At 40.8% G+C, this 23,737-nt stretch overlaps 1 protein-coding gene across 1 annotated transcript in view; it reads right to left on the bottom strand.

The window, feature by feature from the left end:
- Nucleotides 1-725: 725 nt before the first annotated feature.
- Nucleotides 726-23,737, bottom strand: part of LOC311269909 (sodium/potassium/calcium exchanger 3) — a 28,283-nt gene continuing 5,271 nt past the window's right edge. The window contains exons 2-17 of the mRNA XM_084374452.1: nucleotides 21,556-21,666; nucleotides 11,256-11,332; nucleotides 11,061-11,135; nucleotides 10,869-10,953; nucleotides 10,411-10,514; nucleotides 10,124-10,198; nucleotides 10,013-10,038; nucleotides 7,832-7,885; nucleotides 7,580-7,722; nucleotides 7,330-7,496; nucleotides 7,012-7,249; nucleotides 6,722-6,888; nucleotides 6,490-6,604; nucleotides 6,295-6,407; nucleotides 6,067-6,132; nucleotides 726-5,341 (exon numbers count right to left, since the gene is read on the bottom strand). Of these exons, the coding sequence (XP_084230578.1) occupies nucleotides 5,231-5,341; nucleotides 6,067-6,132; nucleotides 6,295-6,407; nucleotides 6,490-6,604; nucleotides 6,722-6,888; nucleotides 7,012-7,249; nucleotides 7,330-7,496; nucleotides 7,580-7,722; nucleotides 7,832-7,885; nucleotides 10,013-10,038; nucleotides 10,124-10,198; nucleotides 10,411-10,514; nucleotides 10,869-10,953; nucleotides 11,061-11,135; nucleotides 11,256-11,332; nucleotides 21,556-21,666 (1,727 nt within the window). The 3' untranslated portion in view covers nucleotides 726-5,230. The remainder of the gene's footprint in view (nucleotides 5,342-6,066; nucleotides 6,133-6,294; nucleotides 6,408-6,489; nucleotides 6,605-6,721; nucleotides 6,889-7,011; nucleotides 7,250-7,329; nucleotides 7,497-7,579; nucleotides 7,723-7,831; nucleotides 7,886-10,012; nucleotides 10,039-10,123; nucleotides 10,199-10,410; nucleotides 10,515-10,868; nucleotides 10,954-11,060; nucleotides 11,136-11,255; nucleotides 11,333-21,555; nucleotides 21,667-23,737) is intronic.

The raw sequence follows: 23,737 nt of genomic DNA, 5'->3' as shown, positions 1-23,737 counted from the left end.
ATTTGCTGCATCGGAGCTAATTGCAGACAGTCAGATTTGAACATGAATAATAATTGTAATTTATATTATTTCTATTCAAAGAATATACCGTATGATGTGCAGGAAAAAATCTATTTAAGATCTGTGTGTTTTTTCTGGTTTGCTCCATTAGATGGCGGTCATGGACTAAACCATGTCCCCTCTCAGCTGCTCTGATGTCTGCAGCTGCACCTCGGTCCATTCACTATCACTGCTACCTATAGAAAACAACGGGACAACAACAAGACACGAGTTGTTATTGCACAGGTTTTTTTTTTATTGGACTCAAGATACAACAGTCTTCTATGATCCCATACGACCTCTAAGCAATAAATTGAAACTCTAAAATATCTTCTACCTCCAACATCACAGCAGAATAAACAGAACATTCTTTGAGTGCCGTGAAACCACAACAAGTTCAGGAGTTCATCGTTTGGTTTGGTGCTGTTGTGTCTCCGTAGCCGTGACTACCAGCGTATTGAGATTATTACTGGATTAGAACAGACTCGACAGCAGAGTGACAGAACACATTAGCATTACAAACTGCTGTGAATCATCTTCTGGCAAAAAAACACAACTGAGGATGTTAAACAGGGATGGAGATGCTGAGGATACGCAGAGACAGTTTCTACCTCAGAGAACGCTACAAAGAAACACATAAAATGATGAACTGAGAGCATGGTACACACGATTCCTCTATTGATTACTTTTCCAAGTGATTAATTGGTCGGTTCTTAAAATGGCAGAAAACGGTGAAAAATGTCTTGTTTGTTTCTCAGAAGGTGGCTGTTTTGTTCAACTAGCCTTCCCAAAGACAAAAGCAGAAAACCCTCACATCTGTGAAACGTTAACTAGTGAGTGTACATACACTGTGTTTTGCTTGATCAGAGACTCAAATAATTTATTATCAGAATAGTTATTGATTAATTTTCTGTTTATCAACTACAGGATTATTCAACTAATCCTTTCAGTAGTAATAGACCATATTGGCGGCCATTTTCCTCTTGGGACACTGTTCCTCTTGGGAAATCTGTCAAATTGTTATCATTTCATCACTTCTCGGCTGATCAACAGCTGGAAGGACAGCGGATAGTGAAAATGTATATTATCGGGCCATATTTCCAGGTAAAACAACATATTTGATCACCCATTAGCTAACGTTAGCATTCCACCCCTTCCTCGCTAACATTACTGTTTCATTAGCTACAGCCAGTGCATTTAACTTCCAGGCTTAAATAAATGTCTAATATGAAGCTATGTTGATTTTTCAGAATTACTTCACACCTTTCATGTTGTTTTGTGTAACACTATCAAACATTAATCTTAGTTAGGAAGTGGCTGAACGCTAACATTGGCTGTTGTGAATTTCTTTTTATCTTTTTAGTTGCTGATAAATCAGGAAGTGCGAAATGAGAGCAATTTGTGTAAATTCCCTACATTTATACGACTTACAACCTGGAACAAAGCAGAACGACAACTGAGCTTCACACCCTTCACGTGATGTCAGAGGAAAATGGCCGCCGTATGAATATGGTCTACTAACAGTCCTCTGAAGGTGCAGGAAGCACTGGAACAAGCTAAATACAAGTGTGAATGTGTCTTCTATCTTCTGTACGTATTTATTGGGGACACGAGCAGTTATATGTTTCCTTTTTGCACTGACATTTTAACAGTGTGTCCCTCGCTTATTGAAATGCACTGATGGGATCTGATATCAAACCTTCTGGCATGACATTTGAGCAGATCTGTTCAAATATGTTTAAATGAAATAACACTTTTAAATGCGAGTATGAATAATGGATGAAAAAAATGTTTCTGAGTCAATTTAGTAGGTAAAGACGTACTTTGTCATTTAAATTAAGTGGAATTTTTCTCGACATTGGACCCTGAAAAACTAAAAAATTGAGCACGAGAACTTTGTAAAAGTTAAAAAGGGTGAATAGTTTCCAAAGACTTGGTCAGTTTGAAGTGAAAACTAATTTAACTATTGAAATGGTAAAAACTCTGATTAACTGCTGAGACATTCACAAAGTTAATATTTTATCCATTCTTTAAAAAGGTGCAATATGTAAGAATTTTAGTTCAAAACATTCAAAAATAAACTAAAATGATCAACAGAAGGTGAAGACAAATCAGTTTGACGTTATGTCAAGACATCTATGTAGGCCTACTGTGTTGCAGAGATATTGTTAGCATGCTAACCAGCTAGCTCTGGGCCTGAAAACGCTCCAGAGCTCCTGTGATAGCGGTATAAAAACCAAGACTCCCCCAGTAGTCCAACTAGCTCCACGGCTAACTGAGCTAACAAGCTAAGGGCAGCTACAGTCAGAATAGAATACAGTTAGCACCAGTTAGCGGTTACCTTGGTGATACGCTGCCCCTATATGTTGGAGTATGAATTCAACAGATGGCCTATTCCTACATATAGCACCTTTAAAACATTTTTACAATTATTTTGTTGTGCCTTTTTATAAACTAAATTAAACCTGTAAACGGCAGCTTCATGTTCTGCGGGCCCTTGCATGAAATAAGGTTGAGTGTGTCAATGAATCAATACTGAAATAAAAGAACAACTTAGCGCTGAGAAGATTTTAAGACACAACTTCAATTGAATTCACAACAACTCGAGTGCTAGTCTCACATCACAGCCTTCATATTCCACTATACAAACAGTGACGGTATGCATTCATCCTGCTACAATTACAGTTCACAAGTAGGCTTACATTATAATTTTTAAAAAATATCAAAAACACCACAAAACTAGTCTCTGTCAGACATTCATTATTGTAAAACTATGTAAATTATTTAACATTTACAAACAGTAAAAAGTATTGTCAGGTAGACAATTATAATAATCATACAGCCATTTAAAAAAAAAGAAAAAAGATTGCTCAGATCATTTTGGTGGAATATTTAGTCATCATATTATCTTAATGTGTCCAAATTGCTATTTTTTTAAGGACAGAGGAGCAGCAGGTTTATACAAACATGGAATATGCAGCATTATTTGCCATACAACACACAAATACAGTACATGTATGTGTGAGTATATAATGTGCTGCTTCTGTCCCGATCGAAGTGCGTGAAAATGTTCCACCAAAGCAAAATTAATCTCGGAAAATGTACAGGAAACAATACAAACATCGATTGTCGTACCTAAACGTGAAGTATTACAACTAACCTGCACTCAAAGTCATCAAAGTTTGTGACACTCATAGAAGAACATTATATATTAGATTTCATAGTAATAAGACCTCTAAAAATACTGTAACACTAAGTTAATCTCTTGACGTACATTTAGATGTACCAATACTTGCTGATAAGCAGTGAGGCAAAATCTTCAAAATATTGTCACAATAATGTGCATTTTCATATCAGTGTTTCTGTTCCACATACATGGAGTCCTTTACTGTCGGACTGAAGTACCTCACTGTGTTCAGAGGTTCTCCGCTGTAATTCAGTGCCGCCTGCTACATTTGAATACATGTAAATATTTCCACACTAATGAGTGTACATTCAAAACATATTCAAAGCTAAGGCCTACAAACATACTAGTCTGATAGAGGTTTATTTTCATCTTGAACAACGGGCCCAAGCATGACACGGCAGATCAATGTACCATTTTTGAATATCTGTGAAATCTTCAGGGAAAAGATGTTTTAACCTTTTAACCTAAAGCTGTTTATAAGGATGAGATGGCCACAGAGCATGTGAAATGTATTTAGATAAATCTGTCAGATAACTGTATTGATTTACTTTTTCAAATCAACGGTTTCCCAGTAGGATTTTTTAATTGGTAGTCTCATTTTAAAGCTGTTGTAAGTGATATATGTTTCATTATAATAAGTGTTAAATAGCTCTATATTCCAACAGTAATCCCTGTTATAAAGTGTTTGGTCAATAACTTATGTCTCCTCCTCCTGCTCATGCAGTAGAAGAGAAAAATAAATGGTATCCCTGCTCACTTTATCCAATCAGGACAGAGAGCTTCATAAAGAGGCGGTCTTGTCTAGAGCGCAGGATCCTCATGTTTGCTGCTAGACAGGAGGGAGGAGACTGCAAACTGCAAAACGGACAGGAAGTTAGCTAAAACGACGCCGACGCTTACAGCAGCTTTAACGCATAATGTCCCCTGCTGTAAATCACAGCTGCAGCTGTCTGCTGCCTGTGCACATCTGCTCAAACTGTCCCATTAGTGTCAGCAGAAACATGCACTATTGAACTCTCCTCACCAATCGCAATCTTATGGAGACACAACATGTGGATACAGCAGCAGAGGTGACGCAGGCTAATAAACTTACTCTCTATGATAAACAACGGCTGTGTTGTTATGAAATCAGCTAGTTTGTGATCCTGTATTTAATTTACTCTGCAGCTGCAGCAGGTTCGAGAACACAGACATTAAAAACATAAATAAATAAATTAAACAGTACTCTCAGATGAAAAGAGCTGCAGTGACAGGAGGTCGCTGAAAGGACGAGGACCTCGTGTCATTGGCATGAGATGTGAATAGTCTATGCTTGTGAACAAGTAAAGTGTGCGTGTGTGTTGTTAGACAACTTCTAATGGCTTATTGCTTTAATGAAACAGTAATGACTCAACATTTATTCATTATTATCACGCAGAAGCAGCTAAGATTTGTAGTGTGTTACCCAGTAGACGGGTAAGCTAACTTGGCTAAGTTTTAGCGGGAAGTGATTTCTCTCAAAACTGAAGCTTTTGTCAAAGATTGTTAGTAAAAGGCCAGGAGATTAACATCGTCATATATTTACGTAGAAAACAGACAAAATAAATGTCATCAAAACATTAGCGAGCCACAACAACGTACGACAACCTAGCTAATAAGGACCAGAACAGTTTGTTTTCTAAATCAATTTTTTTTTTTGTTGATGATGTCATTTCCTGTTTTATATTGCTACTAATAAAGGCTTCCATCTGCCATGTCATTACATTTTTTCATAAGTCATGAACGGTCACTACACTGTACGAAAAACAGAAAAATTGTGCTATTGATAAAAGACTTCAGTGTGTATTTGTGTAGTTGCATGTGTACAGTATCAACCTAGTGAATCCTACAGAGGTGCACAGAAACTCTCACAGTTAACACAACAACGCTGTCACTCTTGTTTTTGGCTTCAGGAAAGAGGACGTGTGGTAGAAAGGTAGGTACTCAGCATGTTGTCTGCCGGGGGTGACCTTTGACCTTAAGGCCTCACATCTGCCCGAAGAAGATGGAGCAGAGCAGGAAGATGGCATAGAGAAACAGCAGACCCAGACCCAGCCGGCGATCCAGCTTCCAGTGGTTCAGATGAACGCTCGTCACCTAAAAGCAGAAAACAGTGGAGAGGAAAGAATTTTACACCACTGAATCAGTTTTGGATAAACGTAAGTGTGTACACACAAGTTGGACAAATATCCCTCAAACCTGCATTCATTTGTTTTTTCATTTTTATTTTCAACCCTAACCCTGCCGACTCTATCCAACCAGGACAGAGCACTCCATAAAGGGCGGTCCTGTCTGCAGCTTTTATCGACTGATAACGGAGACAAATACGTGATGTCAATCTAGGCTAGCTTCTGCTCCACTTGCTTCTGTGGCTCAATGCAATCTGTCTTTCGCTTCATTAAAGGCCACTTTTTCATGAAGGTGCTCGTCTAAAAGTATGGAGTGAACAACAACATACTATTGATAAAGTCTCTGTTTCAAGGCTATTTTTTTCTTCACTTTTGCTCTCTTTATCGACCCGACCAATACACCAGTCGAGCTCAACAAGAAGCCTACAGCTGTCAAAAAGAAACCAGCGTTCTGAGAATATATGACAACAATAAGAGGATTTGAATCATTTTTAATATCCTTTAAGGCCTCAGATACGAGACACATTGTTTTAGAAACTTTAGAAACCTTTTCACATTGAACTAGTGACCTGGAAAACATGCATGAAATTACAGTGAAAAATTAAAATCCACTTCTATTGGCTTATTTCCATACTGACAACAGACATTATGACGACTACAGTAAGCAACATTTGGTAAGTCTCATTTCCTCACCGTCAGAAACACAGACGCCAGCAGCAGGACGACAGAATACACCAGTCCTTTATTATTTATGGAGACCTGTGGGGGCAAGAAAAAGCAGATGTCACAATTTTATGACACATCAACACTACATTTCAGTTTGGATTAACTCTCACACACATGCAGACCGTAAAACAAGTCAAATCACAGGCAGAGGCAAAAAGAGATTGGTATTGTAGAAAGATATAAGTGTATGCATACTGTTGATCCGTTGTCCACCACAAGGGTACGCAAAGCCCAGGGGAAACCCAAACCCAGCAGGATGTCAAATATATTGCTTCCTATGGAGTTAGACACTGCCATGTCCCCCATGCCTGAAAAGTGATAGGAAGGGTGACGCAGATATGCAAAACTGAAGCCAAACAAAGTGGGAACAGAAAAAATACTTTTTTTTACCTTGTCGAGCTACAATCAGACTTGCCATGCAGTCTGGCACGCTGGTCCCTGCTGCCAGGAAGGTTATCCCCATGATGTAGTCTGGGATGTCTAGTGTGTAGCTGATGATGGTGACCTGGAACAATGGAACAATGGATGATGGATGTATGGCTTGTTCTGTATTTTAAAAGACAGCAATATCCTCATTTTTATCGCTTCAGAACTGGATCTCTCTGTCTGTCTTCCTTCTTACCATCCACACCATGAGGTAGGAGAAGACAGCAATCCACAGGGTGGAGGCCACAAAGGTGACCATGAACCAGCGGTGCCAGCGTGGCAGAATACAGTTAGGCACAGTGCAGTAGAGCAGGAGGCCCAGAGGCCACGTGATGACCCACTTCACACGCGCAGAGCAGCTGCCTGTGGAGAGCAGGAAGTCGATCAGGAGGGCACATGGTAGTATTTAAATAATTAAGTATTTTAAGGACTTAAAGCACTAAATAAAGGTTACATTTTTCTTAAACAGTGCTCAATCTTCCTCACCTGGTATGCGCACAGGACTGAAAATCCCATCTTCATCATCCTCCTCCTCCTCTGGCTGCCCGCCCCCCGCCCCCGGCTTGTCTCCCGGCTCTGCGTCTCCCACCCCGGCTCCCCTGCCTCCGTTCTCCAGACTGCAGGAGCCCGTCCTCTTTAGGCTGTTGGTGGTCGACCCCCCTCGTGACCCGGGGCCGGCCTCACCGTCCCTCTGGTTCTTTGAGCTCTGGATCAGCCTCTGTCTCTGCAAGAGGAAGACTCCTGTCGGTTTTTGCTGCAAAGCTCAGAGATGTGTGTTAAAATGTGCGACATGTGCGTAAATACCTCACTGATTAGCACGCGTCCTGCCATGGAGAGCCTGGTGCGGGGGGAGAAGTGCGGGGTGATCATGATGCGCAGGCCGGCGTCAGAGAAGGACAGTTTGTGGGGGTTGAGGATGAGAAGCTCGTCCACCATGACGACTGGAGCAGGCTCCTGACCGTGGGCTTGACCTGTGAGAAGATTCTCGTATTTGATTTTCGAGAGCAGCGAACAAACACGCAAAGACGACAAGATCATCCTCACATCTTCTGACCTTTGTTGAGAAGCACCATGGAGGTGTTGCAAGCAGAGGCGTCCTCTCCCATCTTGTCGTCTCCGTGATCCTCTGATGCGGGGCAGCACGGCCTGCCGCTCCTGAGCTGACGCGTCGCAAACGCCAGAAGCTGGCTGTTGAACCTGCAACCAGCAAGATACTGTTTGCTTACATCCATGTAAACAATATACAGGGTTTGTACGTCGTGTGGAGGCATGATGACGTCTTGATGTTGTCTTTTAATCAACTTACTTCATGATTATAATGTAGACTCCATACATGGTCATGAGGAGCAAGGACTCCCACCTGCACAGCAAGAAGTGAAGTTGTGTTAGTCTGGTGTGACATACAACTACGTCCCATCTACTTCAGTTGTTTAGGAGAATGCTGCAGCGCTGTTTTAGTGTGAGGTGCCAGAAATGTTTTGTGGACTACCAGACTTCTCCTGACTTTCCATCAGCATGAGGGTGAGTAGATAATGACTGAATTTACATTTTTGGGAGAACTTATCCTTTAAGTCTGCTTTCTTCTATAATTATAATTAATTATAATTTCTTAAAGGCTCTGAACACCTGTTCTCTCTATCAGCATTTTAACTTCCTCCATGAACATAATATTTTTATTGAGAACAGGTCTGGTTATTCCACACAACAGATGCCCGTATTTATGTCTTTATTCTTGCATTTCTCACTAGTTTTTAGAGGGCATAGCAGATCAGTTAGGTGTTTGAATGTTAAGCTATTAAATATAACTAAGAAGATTTTCCTTCTGAAATTTCACTTTGATTGTAGCTGATAGTCTAAATGTAATCAATGAGAGACCCCCTTTCCAGAGTCTTTAGGAGAGAGCTTGTTCACAATCATCCTCATGAAATACAAATACAGCACCAAGGGCACTGGACAGATGCTAGAAGACCACTGCTGCACCCGTGCAGACTCATATCTCAGGTATTCTGAGCATGTAGTGATTTGGCAAAGTCAGCTGAAACACAAATCTGACAAAGAGCATTGAGAAGCAGAAGAGTGGTGAGGTGAAATACACCAGGACAGCCTTAGCTTGGCACGGTACGAATTAATAAGCAGTCTCCATATATCACTGTTCAGTCCACAGCTACAGCCCACATTAAGACCATGGATAAATCTACTCTTTCATTAAAACCACTGACAATAGAGAGCTTTTTTTTTTCTCCAAGAGGCCTCAGGTCGACAGAACAGAACACATTCAGGACAGGCACCTCGTAGCTATGAAGGCATCAAGAAGACAAAACGAGCCTGTTGAGAAAAGAAAAGCTACACAAAGGAAATCAATTGAACAACTCTTTGCAAATCAATTCGACAGCTGAGCTCTGAATCACTGATCATGTGTGAAGCGGCTGCCGCACACACACCTCCTCCACACAAATTCAACAAATGAAAAGTTGTCTTCAAATAGGTTTCAATTTGAACCTCGTCACCTCTGACAGACTCTAAAATGAGCCGCGGCTGCCTGGTTATAAATATGCAGATGTTTAGTTATTTGTCGAGCGCAAATCAGGAATCAGAATCGATTTAATTTGCCTCACAGTCACTAATTGTTGACCTCGTTGACACCCTTGTCTTCATGACTATAATAACAGTCATTTGAGGTTGCTGACACCAATCAGAGCATAAGAGGAAAAAGATGAATCATTTGCAGATCTGTGTCGGTATGAATACAGATATCTGCTGTAGGAGAGCTTGTACAGAAATGTGATCATATGAGGAGATGTGCTCACTCTCTCAGTAGCACGGTGGTAGAAGTAGTACTGCGATCTATTGCTTAAACCTTCAGTGTGGGACATACTAATGAACGTCTGTTAGATTCAAGCCCTTGCCAAACAAGTTCACACAATGCTGATTAACCCCATCACAGCTAGATAAATCTCTGTATTTCACATAACACAGAAAAACTTTCCCTCGCTGCCGCACCGGTAGCAATGAGTTAACATCAAAGTCAGTGATATAGAGACCGTTTCTGGTTTCACACAAATGAACAAAAAGGTCCATCTCTGGGGGAATCCTTTCTGTAATGCTGTCAGACACTTAGAATAGCATATGTCAGCCTGTCAGTGGCAAAAAACAAGCACTTTCTATTATGGTCGCAGTTGCCCCAAAGGATTACATTGATTCCATTGCAGTCTGTTTCGTGGCTGCAATAATGGGCTGCCAATAATGTGAATGTGGACAGAAAAGGCAGCCTCCTTTCTGTCGACTGTAAACACGTAATCCAAGTTTGAAGACGTTTCAAACAAGCTGAGCCCCAAAAGATGAATCCAAACTCATTCATACAGTTCATATCTGTGAAAACTGTGTAAAATAGTGTCTGGTGTTCAACACCAACGAGGGATTCGAGCAAATCCTGAACAATCGTTTTTATAGCAGCAGCTAAAAAGTAAAAAAACAGAATTGAACTCACCAGACAACTGTGGCATCATAGATGACCTAAAGAGGGGAAAAATGGATTCTTCAGAGCACATTGTGGAAGTATAAAAGTACATCAATTGTTTTGATGAAAAGCAGGTCTCACCATGATGAGAGTCAGGACAGCGAGGATGTAGTAGGAGGAATCTCGGAAAAGGGACCACCATGTCAGAACCACTGTCTGTGGAAAGACGTTATAAATGTTGGAGTTCAGTCACTCAAGAACAATAAATAAGAAGACTGATTACCTGCGAGTGCCGGAGTTTTGTTTCTTCTAAATCTTGCCACTTGTGCGCCCGATATTGTTCAATTTTAGGAGAAGTGGGCGCTTTTATTTTTCCGAGTTCTCTCAGGGACAACTGCATGCAAGATGTTGGTAAAAGTTTTCCATACCTGGCCTGCAAAGATCCCACTCAGGCCAATGATGACCAGTATGTTGAAGACAGCCGAGCCAACTATGGTGCCGACTCCAACGTCTCCTTTAGTGATGAAGACACCTGAGGGTGGGGGACGCAGAGGGAGGGAGGGTAGAGGAGAAAAGTGTGTGTTTACAGTCTGGCTTTGTGTGGTTTCAGGTAAGACAACAACCCTGCAGTCTGTCATCTTTTTTATTGACACACATCATCCAGCTGTTTGTCTCTAAACCCCAAGAAAATACAAAAAAGGAAATGTTTAGGGAAATCCCTTTTGAGGACTCTGCTGACATCTCCTGGAAGATTTTGGCACTGCAGAAGCTGGGAAGACTTTAAATTTCCAGTATTTCTCTGAAAAAATGTTGAGGATAATTTAAAACTATTGATTTTTTTCTTTGCCACAACTTCTACTTAGTCTTGGCGGGCTGAAAAACTAACCAATGAGAGAGGTGAAAAGCTCTGGAGCGGAGCTTCCTGCCGCCATAAACGTCGCCCCGGCCACATCTTCACTGAGCTGCAGGTTCTGAAAGATTAAAAAAACACAATCCAGAATAAAATCAGATTAATCACCGAGTGATTTGTTAGATTAAGAAAACTCTATTTGAAGGCTGGTTGATGCCGTTTCCTCACCTCAGATATTTTCTCAAGGGAAGGGACAAAGTAGTCGTCACAAACGATGGCCAGAGCGTAGAACATGTAGATGGCCTGGAGTAAAGTAAAGTAAATTAGTTGTGTAACTCTTGGCTTCTAATATATGCTGCTTCTACTTCTGTCAGACCTTAGCGTGATGAGTCAAGGACATGAATACAGAGAGAAAATACTCACACAGAGTGCATGCAGGACCACAGCCCCCTTCTTCCTCTGCTCCTTGGTGAAGATGTCCTCTGGAAACTCATGGATGGCTGCGAGGAGGACAGGCATGATGATAAACATGTTCCCAGATAAAACATACACTTCATTTCCCAAGTTAATAATGTTTATAATCCTGCATGCGACTTGCAACAAGGTTTAAGAGGTATAAGTGGTTGACGTATTGTATTATAAGCTCTGCATTCATAATGCTTATAATACCTTCATGCCAATGTTTGCACAGCACTTTATAACTACCAGAGCTGAGCCAGTTATGCACGCATATAACTGCTCCAGTGTACGTTACTGATTATAAACTCTGACTTTGTGAGCTTTGCAGTAAAGTGGCAGCACTATATAAGGTTATTACAAATTGTATGATACTATAACACAATATGAGGACTTAGGAGCAGCATTTGCTGGCTGCACGTCAAGTGTAAGACATGAAAAATGATTGTCAGAGCCAAAGCTGCATCATTGTTGTAAGTATTTATGAAAATACATTTTTTCCCTAACAAGAATGACTCAAAACGATTAATCAATTATCAAAATATATATTGGCTTATCACAGATATATGGGTATCGGCATATATGTTGTCCAATATGTGCCGGTTTTCATTTTTTCATGACATTATGCAGAAAAAGATGCTTGAGGGAATTTACAATTATTTAATTCCCAGTGAAGTTTATTGTAACAGTGCAGTGATGTCATTGTTAGGAGGTAAAAGATCCTGTCAAAACTGCATCTTCGTCACAAGTGTCTGATAACCACATGTTGGATCACTGCAGATCACTGTCTATACAAGAATAACAGCTGATATATTAATATCGGGTATTTTTTCCTCCCTAAGCTCAGGATCGGCCCTAAAAATCCATTATTGGTTGGCTCTATTGGAAATAATCAATGAATCCATTCATTGTTGCAGCTCTAGTGCTACCATCAATCTCTGTCACATATTCTGCAAGCTGCAAAGCATCTACCTCAATTTACGGAGGAACATCAAGCTGATACAGTCGGTACAAAGAGTCTATGAGATAATGATGTAATTTACATAATGCCCTCTTGCTTATGACTTATTCTGGGTACAATTTTATAATGATATGCTTCGTTTCCATTTGATCTCTGCGATTACAAAGCTTCTTTTTTAAATGGCCTCCAGTGATTTCAAAACAAACTCAAAAACACAAAGAACAGAAGTCATGAGAATAACTTTGTGTTGTCAAGTGTCATAATATCAGATATCATTCCTTACAGACAACCACAACAACCAGCAGACACAGTGCTTGTCGTGACTAAAGAGTGAGACAGGAAGTGAAACTGGCAGCTGCTTCCTGCCCTTCCTCGAGTGTCAAAGAAAAGAAAAAAAAAAAGCTGTTAATGACAGCTTAGCTTCCCTCTGTTCCCTCGGCGTTACAAAAGAGAGCCTCGAAAGTGTGGTGCAGCTCCAATTTACAACTCTGAGCCGCGCTGGATGAATTTAAACTACTGGGGAGCATGGAGCTATTAATAGCTCCTCTGCTGTGTGAGACAACTGTGGGGTCGACAGGCACACAATGAGCACGGTGCAGCCGTCACGATGTACGCTGCACGGCGGTGGCTGCATGGAAACTGAACAACAGACTGCGTGGATCAAGAGAAGGGTCCCTTGTGATCGGGGATATGAGATTTGATCTTTGACACTGATGTGTCAGGGAGAGAGGAGGAGGAGGAGTAGGAGGCGGCCATATGGTCCTGAGGAGGGGACAGTAATTTGGCTACATTCTGTTGGAAAATGTAAATGTTTGTGCAGCGATGTTTACACATTCTGTGCCTGAGCGCAGCGCTGCCTGTCAGGATGCTTATTGTGCCTTAAAGAGCTTCTTGTGCATCTTGTGCAAGTTGAAGTGAGCTCCTGGAGGTTGGCAGGTCTCCGTTTTCTGTGTGCCAGCTGTTATTGCACGGCACGGCTCGTCCACTAAGTCATCGAGGCTTAGCATGTAAACTTTCTGTCATCTTTATCTCACGAAATAAGGGAGCCTGGATGCAAAGCTGCAATGTGTGCGTCTTCTCAGGCGGGCCCGTCAGGCCGATCAGCTGTTGGACATCTGTGCTCCCTCTCTGGCTTTATTTCTTTTTTCCCTGCGTCCCGGAAGCCTACGTATCTCCTCTCTGCCCAAAAAACACACACTCTCAGGTTGTTCTGTCGGTGGAAACGCTGCAATGTGTAGCTCAGATGGATGCTTTGAGGAGTTGCTCTGGTGAAGGCTGTTGCTATGGCGACCCTCTCCCTGGGGGCTGCTTTTTTTTCATGGGTGGCAGTAGGAAGCCAAAGGCAAGGCAATTGCGTGAACAGTGAGAAAGGGGGAGGTGAATATGTGTTTCCCATGGTTAGGGTTTATGAAAAATGAAAAAAAAAAAAAAGACGTGACAGCAGCTCTGGACCGCAATTTCTAAAAATATTTATTTTTCCTTACAAACCCTCAGGAGAGGTCTGAGAGAGTGAGGGGAGGGGGAGAAGGACGCCTTAGAGACAGAAACAGTGGACTTGTTCGCTGAAGGCTGCTGGACAGGAATGTGCTTTGCCAAGACTCTTTATATGTTGGTTTCACAAGACCAGACCACAAACTGAACTGACCCAGTTGAAGATGATCGTGCATCTGCATCTTCCCGAATCAGGGATTTAAGCCAGATGTGGCATCAGCTTGACAGAGTCGTAGTTTTGTAATCAGAGGTTGAACAGCGAGCCTCAGTGAGTTGAGGAAAGATTTGGGCTGTTGATGTGCGGTTACTCTGACAATACAAAAGTCTCTGTACTCAGACCAATAACATCACGTGTCAGAACTACAAAATCCTCCCACAACTCTTTCACCTCTCGTCCAGTAGTGTCTGACACAGTCCTCACAGCAGCTCACATATCTTTGTGCCATTTCTGCATAATCTCAAGAACTCGGACTCTTCAATAGATCATCCACAAGTGTGAATATGTTTCATATCTTCAAGCTTCTCACATTTATTGCACACAAACTGTTGCTGTAAATCATAAAGGGCAGCCCTTCCTGTTCAGCAGGAAGCAGACAGAGGACAGATGTAAAGCTTTAATTAACTGGGTGAATCACTACACTAACAATTAGCACACTGGCTCTGTGATCCTTAGAAGAGGGAGAGCAGAACTGGACTATCGTCTGGAAAAATGTAGGCAGTATTAAGGTGCACTATGCAGCTTTGGTAAAGAAATTCAAACTCAAAAAATAATATTTACAATATTAATAAGATAATTATACAAGCTCATAAACGTGATGAATGTCCTCAGAGAGGAATAAGGTCCCCAGAGCGCTGTTTGAAACTAGAAAGGTGGATACTTAGAAGAAATTGCGTTGTCCTTTTAGACAGTTTGTTTATTCAGCTTATTCGCTAATGAAAATCAATGAAGGATTTTCTGATTTCTTCCCCAAAACTACACAGTGCACCTTTAAACAATCTTCCCCTGGCGCGACTCTCCACTGAAAAGAAGGCAAAACTGAACTGGCGTCTGAACTTTCAGAGAATGACAGAAAATATGATACTTTAAATGAAAAAAGGCAAAAAAGTGATCTTACAATATCGGACATAGGAGCGTGTCTCCAGTCTGAAAATAAAATAAGTGAAGCTAACAATTTCACTTTGCAAATAGTACTGCTGGTAAGCTACATGTGTTTAACAGAAAGTGGATTCAAGTTGAAAGTTGTTTACTTCATATGCTGCCCAACAGTTTACCAAGACAACCAAGACATTGTCGTGTTTCTTAGCCAGGAGGATTGTTCCATAAAACAGTCTATTTGTTTCTTTTTTTATTTAGTTCTTATATCTGGAACTTTATGCTGGCTTTACTTCTTGCCCATCTATTAATGAGCAGACATGGAAGATTACCAGACAGATTATCAGTTGTTTGCTTTCTTTGTTGAACTTTGTGAGGAAGAGAAAAAGACAGTGCTATGTTAGAACACAAAATAATTGGTGGAAAATCATATTAACTCTGCAGCATCATAAAAGCCAGGAGGCCCGAGTTAAAATGAGACACTGTTTGTCAAGATGCAAAGCGTAAATTGAGCCTAATGCATCTGCTTCTAGTCCGTACGGACTGTCTGCTGTATAAAACTTTATTAGCTTTTAGCTGAGTCCACTTTTATTACTTTGCAATTATAAAACACTGTCGCCTGTTGCTAACTGCAGCAGGGCATCAACCAGGTATGGGTTTAGTTTGGCGTAACTTTGAGCATATAATAATTAGGGACGCACAATGTGGATTTTTTTCAGCCGATATTGATAACAGATAATTACCTGCTTTTCCTGGCTGATACCAGATGATATAACCGATAATTTAACACTTTTGTAGTTCCTAACCTGTAGTTTATGCATATCTTAGGGTAAGAAAGCTTTAGATTCAGTAAAGATTGATGATTTAATATTCTGTAGCTCTAATAAGATTTGTTGTGTTAAAACTCGTAGCTTCCTCTTCTTCTCTGTGCACACCACCACTGACTGTATCGAAGTGTGTAGCAGCCATGTTTGTTAAGTTCATGAACGCTATCTGGCTTCGTACTGTCATACATTTTAATTGGCTATAATGTCACAGAGACTGAGAAAAAGAAGATAATATACATTTCTCACTGTCGGCCCGATATACAGTATATTGTGCATCTCTAATAATAATGACAGATAATTAAAGTCTAGTGTCTAAATAGCAAAGATTCAAGATTCAAGAACTGTTAATGTAATATTCCTCCTGTGAAAGGCAACAACACAACAACAACAACTATGGCACTTCCTGATATTAAAGCAACAGTATGTAGAAATTGGCCCCCCCTCCTAGTTTCTGAGTGCAACACCACTGTCGTAAATACAAATCCCAGGTCTGTAACAATTTGTCAGACGTAATGTAGGTGCTAACAACAACAACAACACGTCATAACAATGTTGTGTGTTAAAAACTTGTATGCTGGAGTAAACATGTATGTAACGCTGTGATCCTACCCTCTCACTGAAGTTACATAGAGCAGAAACAAGTGATAGGAGGGCAGAGAGGCTGAGACAGAGACACCATTCACCTTATTACAAGATACTGTACAATCAACATGATTTTTAAGCTGTTATCTTAAAGTAAAAAAGTAGAATATAAAAATATAAAATAGGAAAATAAGGTGTGTAAAATATCAGGAAGTAATTAGCAGCAAAACAAATGCAGCATCAACATCAGTTCTATAAGAAGGGCCCAGTTTTCTGAACAGATCCTTTCTTATACCTGTATTTCATGTGAGCCCAGATCAATAAAACTTTTGCAGCAGATTAGATCTTCAAATATAAGGTCAACACCAAGCAAATACTTCAGAAGGCATTAGAAGTGAAATCTCCACTAAGTGAAACCAGCACTGATGATGTGAGCAGCTGAGCTCTCTGAGTCGATCTGCTGCGGGGGGGCTTCAGTGTGGCTGAATGAGGGGGGTGGTGCAGAGTAATGTTATCGATCTGAGAGTCTGCAGGGTGTCCTGAAGTCAAGCTACGCTATCGACTGGCACGCCGAGTAAAGTCGTACCATGCATCCACCAAACTGGCCTTACACGCACACACAGGCCGCTGCAACAAGCCTGCATTTTTCATGAGGAATGAAAAAATAAATATTTCATCCACGTGTGTAATGTAAATTCAATTATGCATTTGCTCTTTGATTCGCTTTCCTTTGAGGCAGTTTGAATACAGCGCTGATGAAACGACAGCAGCGCTTCAAACCATCTCGCCCATCAGTAAAAACACTAAACATCACGTTACACTGTGGTGAACAACAACAGAAAAACTTCTCAGGATGAAGCTTTGTCTCGCGGCTTGATCGTCTCTTTTAAGTATGACATTCAGCTTTAACCTCCGTGTTTTTAAAAATGTGGAGTCAATTTTGCGGTTGGAAAGGGAAAGAGCATCAGCAGGATTCACATGATGCTCACGTTGACTGCTGTTTGCTCTGCGTGGCATCCACAATCTGACTGCCCTGATAGAAAGTCCAAAACAGTTTCTGTTAGATTATCTGCCAGCTTCTCTTTCTAAACGCTTTCCCATAAAAACCCAAAAACATGGCTGTGGAAAAATACTATTCTCAGCTGACTGTCGCTTGCCAAAATAAACAACATAACAATCCTCGACGACACACACATAGTATGAGCCGTTTACTTCATTTGCATCATTTGGATTCATCCGCCCACGCCGCCCCTCTCCTCACCGTCTATTTTTAGTCCCTTGCTTTGCACTTTTAATGCTTGAAAGACAGAATTGTCTGGGTTTCAAAATTTAGCATTCAGTTGCCTAGCAACAATGTTCTCCGAGGCTTGTCGGCTGAAGGCGGGTCACACCGTCTCCATCCTGTTAAGCACTGGAAGGATGAGAAGAGAGACAGAAGAGCCTGGGGCTGGACGTTACTGTGCAATCCCCACGATAATATCCCCCGGGGTCCAGGGCAGGCTTTTTAATCACACCACAGATTATGCAATCACTGTCAGACGGCCTGCTGAGGAAGAGGGCAGCAACCCGAGCCTGGAGCCGCGCTCACTGGTGTGTCTTATTCTAACCTGTCCAGCCTTTTGTTCGACATCCTGTCTCCAGTGTATTACCACAGCGGAGCGTCCACCTCGCAGTACGCTTGTGTCTTTGTGAGAGATAATGAGGGGGATCTGTGTGCAAACCAGGAACTCAATGAAGGTTAGGTGTTTTTTCAGGTAGCGAGTACAGAGAGCGGTACACAAATGAAGAGCAAATGGAGCAGAGAGAGACACTGAGTCTGTATGGAAAAAAAAAAAACCCACCTCTACTGTAATATAACAGAGGAGGATGTGTGGTGCCTGTTATGTGTCAACTTTGTTTCACTGAGCTGGGGAGTTGTTTTCCCAGATAAGATTATCAGGAGCCACAAATGTTTTTTTATATAATTTTCAAGATTAAAAATTGATAAAATGTTGAACAAAAATTAAAACTGAAATGATTCATAATTTCATATCTTCTCAAAAGCACTTAATAAATGCAAGGACTGGGTAATAAATGATTATTGGCACTTTCACAAAATATTAACACAATGAGATTTTATCAATAATCATCAGCAGTGTGGATATGATGACTAAGTGGGTAAAGCTAAGTATTAGACCAAGTAGAAGAGTCTGGTTAAACAGAAAATGACACCACTTTACTGTACTGCAGCCTTTAAAACCAGGAAAAGACAACACTTACAACATATCCTGATATAATGATATCCAAAATCTAAGATCACATAATCTCATATCATTACAGTGATATAATATCCTTATATCCTCAGACATACTTGAAACCAGTGTACCACTTTTGAAATAAACAAACATCTTGGTGCATTCATGGGGTGTCGAATAGTTGGAGAAACTGGTTCTCGGTGGGGAGGCACGATATATATCAGGGTGATGAATTATCGATATGAGCAAATCTATTTGATAAGATAAATAAGTAGTAGTAGTAGTTGTGGTAGTAGTAGTAAAAGAGGAATAATACGACAACACAATTGCAATGTACAATACATGTTCCACAAGTTAAAACAACAAATCTTACTAGAGCGATTGAATATTAAATCATCCATCGTTGTCACTACATCTGAGCCTCTCTCACTTATGTTTTGAACTTCTTTTTTAAAAAATATGTTATTTTATCGGTAGCAGCCATGAAAAGCATGTAATTATCAGTTATCCGTACTGGCTGAAAAAAATCCAGATGGTGCATCTACAGTTCTCGACTGGGAAAATTCATGTGAATGCCCCATCAAGGTGGAAAAACTCAGAAACTCTGGATGTTGGCAAACGACTTGGAGACTATGATGTCATATACAGAGAAACATGATGGATGAAGTCAAAAGCTTGGTTGATTCATTTTATTCAATTTATTAGGTATTAGGTTGTAACCGTTGACCCAGATTAGTGAGAAAAGTGATTCATCATCATGAACGCCTTGTTTCCCACAGTTTCTGTGTCCGTCATAACGGATGTAAACCTCTGGTGTTCACCACATGAAATGAATTTCTTCATGGATGTATAGAAACATCAACACAAACATGGGAGAAGCAAATTTCCTTGGTTTTCATACGGACATGGAGCTTTATCGAGGAAAAAACAGGACCAATAACCCATGCCAACTAATAAGTGCTGAGGTTGGCCTGCCAGGTCTGGAGCCAGTTTTATGAAGTATTTTGTTGAAAGAAATATGAACCACTTACGTCAGACATGCACTATATACTGTAGGTTACACAGCTAGCATGCTACGATTGTTAGCTAAATATGACATAACTTTTCACCTGAAAGAATACATAAATACTGCTGTTACATTCACCAAATAGTTAGCTCATGTATACAGTCTGCCCACAATGCACCGTATAAACTAGAATATAGAGTTCACAGAGGTTCCTATAGAAATGAATGGACTTTGGGTTGACTTGCATACGTACAAAGAGCTATGTGGCAATGAGGCAATGAGGCATAACCCTGATGACAAGTCTTGAAAGCAATATTTTAGTGGTTTTAGGGGATGTGGTGGTGCAACAACAAGTCTGGGACAAAATCTCTGTATTATAAAGCTTTAAAGTTCAAACAGCTTGAAAGGCTCTGAGCAATAAAAATACAACAAATCTGCTTTGTAGCCCTCATGTTGTTTCCACATCACGACTTAAAAGCTCATGAACACATAGAAGTCAGAAGAATGACTTTGGACCATCCGAGACGCATGTGAATGCAGGATTATAAGTCAAACCTTAGATACGAACGGAACAGCGAGTGCCAGATGCACATTATGTAAACATTTTGCAAATAAATTAGGATGCCCTGACATGCTGATCTTTTCCAACTGCTGTGATGAATTAAATATATTCGAAAAGTTCTGGGAAGACTGCAACATGCAGACATCTTTGCCTGCAGGAGATGTCAAGAAAGCGTCTTTCACATAAATCTATTTTTAAAAGCCTAAAATGATTCATTGTGTGTGTGTGTATTTTTAGGTCGCGCACGCTTTGTAGACAGAGCAGTATGTTCTGAACAGGCCATTTGCATGGTATATTATTATCAGAACTTGATTTGCATTTATTTCTGTGACAATAAGCTTGAAATTTTGTACTCCGGCTTCTACAATAGCCACGCAGTTTGCATACAATACAGCTTTGTGACTGACAGCCTAATATTAGCACGGCCTTAAAGTCAAAGATACAGAATGGTATTCTGTCAGAAAGGCAGAAGCTTTTTCATATTGCAGGCGTGTTATTTTATCTACTCTGCTCTATTCTCCCCACAGAACAATAAAGAGATTTCCTCTCCGATCTGAATTTTTAATAATAAAACTGTCAGCTGTGATGAATGCGGCTCATGTCAGCCAGCCAGTTAATCAGCCTGGGAACCAGAGAAACAGAGGTCTGATTATGGCTGTCGATTGGCTGCGTGTCTCAGGAACAATTTCATGAAGAGCACTTTGGATCCGTCCAAACTGCTCAGAGTACGACCAGATTCTGGCATCTGCTAAAGACAGACCACCTTAGAAAATCTAATCTGATGTTCACCCAGGCAGACTCGTCTCATGAGCCCCGTCTTTCGGTGCATGAACTTCGACTTGACTAGTAACTCCTGACAACTAACACAACGCTTTGTCCGCATGACCTTTCAGATCACCTGCAGGGGAGAGGCAGGAATCTCTGGTACACTCCGACTTCCTCGTTCACCTGCGCACATACACCACGACACATGCACCACTGAAACCTACATTTTTACTTCCAAATACTATAGAAACCAAATGAGGCATGGTCATTATGACAATATTAAACACTACCAGGTGTTTCTATTATTTTGTCCACCCCATTTATATCAATCAGGGTGAGTTAAATAACAGGACCACACACCTCTTAAATGATTAAGTTGAAACAAAACCTAAACATAACCTTCATGAAGTTTGCATTTAATGATGGACTGCATTTGTTTTAGCTAGGGGTCCTTAATAAAATGGCCGCTGAGTGTATACCATGACTGTGATGTATTAATAGCATTATTGCATCATGTGATGAATTGTCTGCATCCATCAGGTGTTGAATTCACAGGATAGGTTACAAATAAAGATGTTCCTGTCTGTGATATAATATCACAGACACTGTGATAGGAGATAGTGTCGATATCGCCCACCCCCACACTGAGCGATAAGGAAGTGCAGCAGACAGTCTGGGGGAGTCTGCTGTTCTGACCTGGAGGAACAGGCGGCATCTATCCAGGTACAGACAGAAGAGTGACTCACCTGCTCGGGGCTGATCCAGGCTCTGGTTGTCTGACTTCTCCTGCATCAGCCTGCGAGTCCATCGCAGCGTCCCATCGCTCACGCCTGGCTGAAGCCCAGAAGATTCTGTCTCTGTAACAAAACAACGCCGGAGTCACCTCAGTGCAGGAGCAGCCAGACACACTCACGCTAAAGCTTGGTGATCTGATTCAGGGCCACTAACAGTGGTTTTTAATACGTTGATTACTTTGTTTAGTTTAGTGAAGAAAATGTAGAGCTGAGATGATTAACTGTTCAACATCAACTCTTCTGATGATCCATTAATCATTTTAGTCTTTATTAAAGCAAAATGCTAAAAATAAAGCACCATTAAGTCACCTTTTCACCTTAAATAACAGCTTTAAAATCATTTTGGTGTTAGAGTGTCTTGTAATAGGCTGAATTGTGTCTCTAGCCCCATTCACTCTGCCCTTTCAGTGTGTGAATCATGAGCCGATTCTCCGTCTGTGTGAAAGTTTCAGATGCGGAGAGGGGGGACAGTTTTGCTGCAGCTCTGATCTCTGCTCAACGACCACACTTGCTGATGAAAATCAATCAACAGGGTTCAGTCTGAAATGTTCACGGATGAAGTAATGCTCTAAAGTTTTATCTACGTTATGTTTTGTCCTGTTTACTGCCTTCAAAACATCTTACATATTAAATCTTTAAATCAAAAAATCTTCACTCATCCTCAGAAAATCAACCAAGTATTGTTACTGCCACTCTACTATCCATGCAGTAATTGTCTCCAGAGTTATTTTTAACTCAAGTGAGGACTAAACAGACTATAGTTTCATGTTTCTAGCTCTGGGAGATAGCTGCATGTTCAGTAATTCAGTCCATGCTGCCGTCAGCTGTTCTGAGCCATCACCACTGAAATCTTGATGGTGTGTGTTTCAGCTCTGTATTTCATTCCTCAATCGCTAATCTCTGTGTGGGTTTCAGTTTTTACGGCTTTACTACAGCGACAGCCAAGGGACTCCCCACAGATCGGTCTGTCTCATCATCTCTCCAACAGGAAAAAAAATACAGATATCCTCCACTGCCACCCACAGAGATCTTTCCAACAAGCGGCGAGAAGATAGAGAGGCGGTTATTACGCTCTGCACACTTATTTATGAGGCAGCTTGGTGTCTGTGTGTGATGCATTTCGTGATTGCCAGGCGCTGTAGTGTCCCTTTGTACCTTACAGCTCAATGAGCCCATTTCGCGAGGGCAGCGGTCGTGGCTGAGAGGAGACGTGAAGGCTTTCATGTCGAGGCATCAAGAGGAACTCGACTCGTATGAAATTCAAATGGGTTTCTGCCACAGATGGCTCTGCAGCGTTTTCACACTTACAGCACGGAGAAGTCTCTGACACTTGAGCCACATCTTGTCTCCTTAGAAATAAAAACAATGATGATTATTCTGTTTACTATATATAATATACTATAATATTTTGTGTCATCCCCATAATATTGTTGCAGGTGTGTGGTCAAAAATATTGTCATATTTGATTTTGTTGTTCACGCCTAGTTTATGAAGTGCTTTCAAGGAGAAATATCGAGATACATGTCGTGTATATAGCCTAAAAATATTTTAAAACACACTTTACAGCCCAGGCCCTACACTTACTAGTGCTGTTATTTGACTGATCAATCATTCAGCTGGCTGACTAAAATGAATAACATAACAGGCGAATAAGCAGTGTTAATTGTAACTGGTTGGGTTTTGGACTGTTTTTAGACACAACAACATCAAATAGTAGACATCACAGTGAGCTCTGGAAAATGACCTTTACCTTTAAACAGGCTTGGGGAGTAACAGAATACACGTATTGGGATTACGTTATTAGGATATAAACATAAAAGGTGACTGTATTCTGGCAAATTTGCAGAAAAAAGTCATAATTAGATTACAGATGCAATCCTTTAAAAAAAGGGGGATTACTGACAGGATTATAAAGAATGATATACTAGTCTGTAACCATGCACATGTGCACACATGACAACGCTTTATGAGTCTCTCACATCACCCTGCACTTGAGTCACTGAAAGTAATCAAGTTACATTAATATTGTGACACTTGGATTACTGTCTACATTTTTTAACAGGCAATGAGTAACTGTATCAGAATACATTTTTAAGTAAACCTCACACCCTGCCTTTAAATGATTAATTAATTC

Source organism: Pagrus pagrus (genome assembly GCF_965226575.1).
Source record: "Pagrus pagrus genome assembly, chromosome: 14".
Lineage (NCBI taxonomy): Eukaryota > Metazoa > Chordata > Actinopteri > Spariformes > Sparidae > Pagrus > Pagrus pagrus.
The sequence above is the reverse complement of the archived record's forward strand: the minus strand, read 5'-3'. Positions and strand labels throughout refer to the sequence as shown.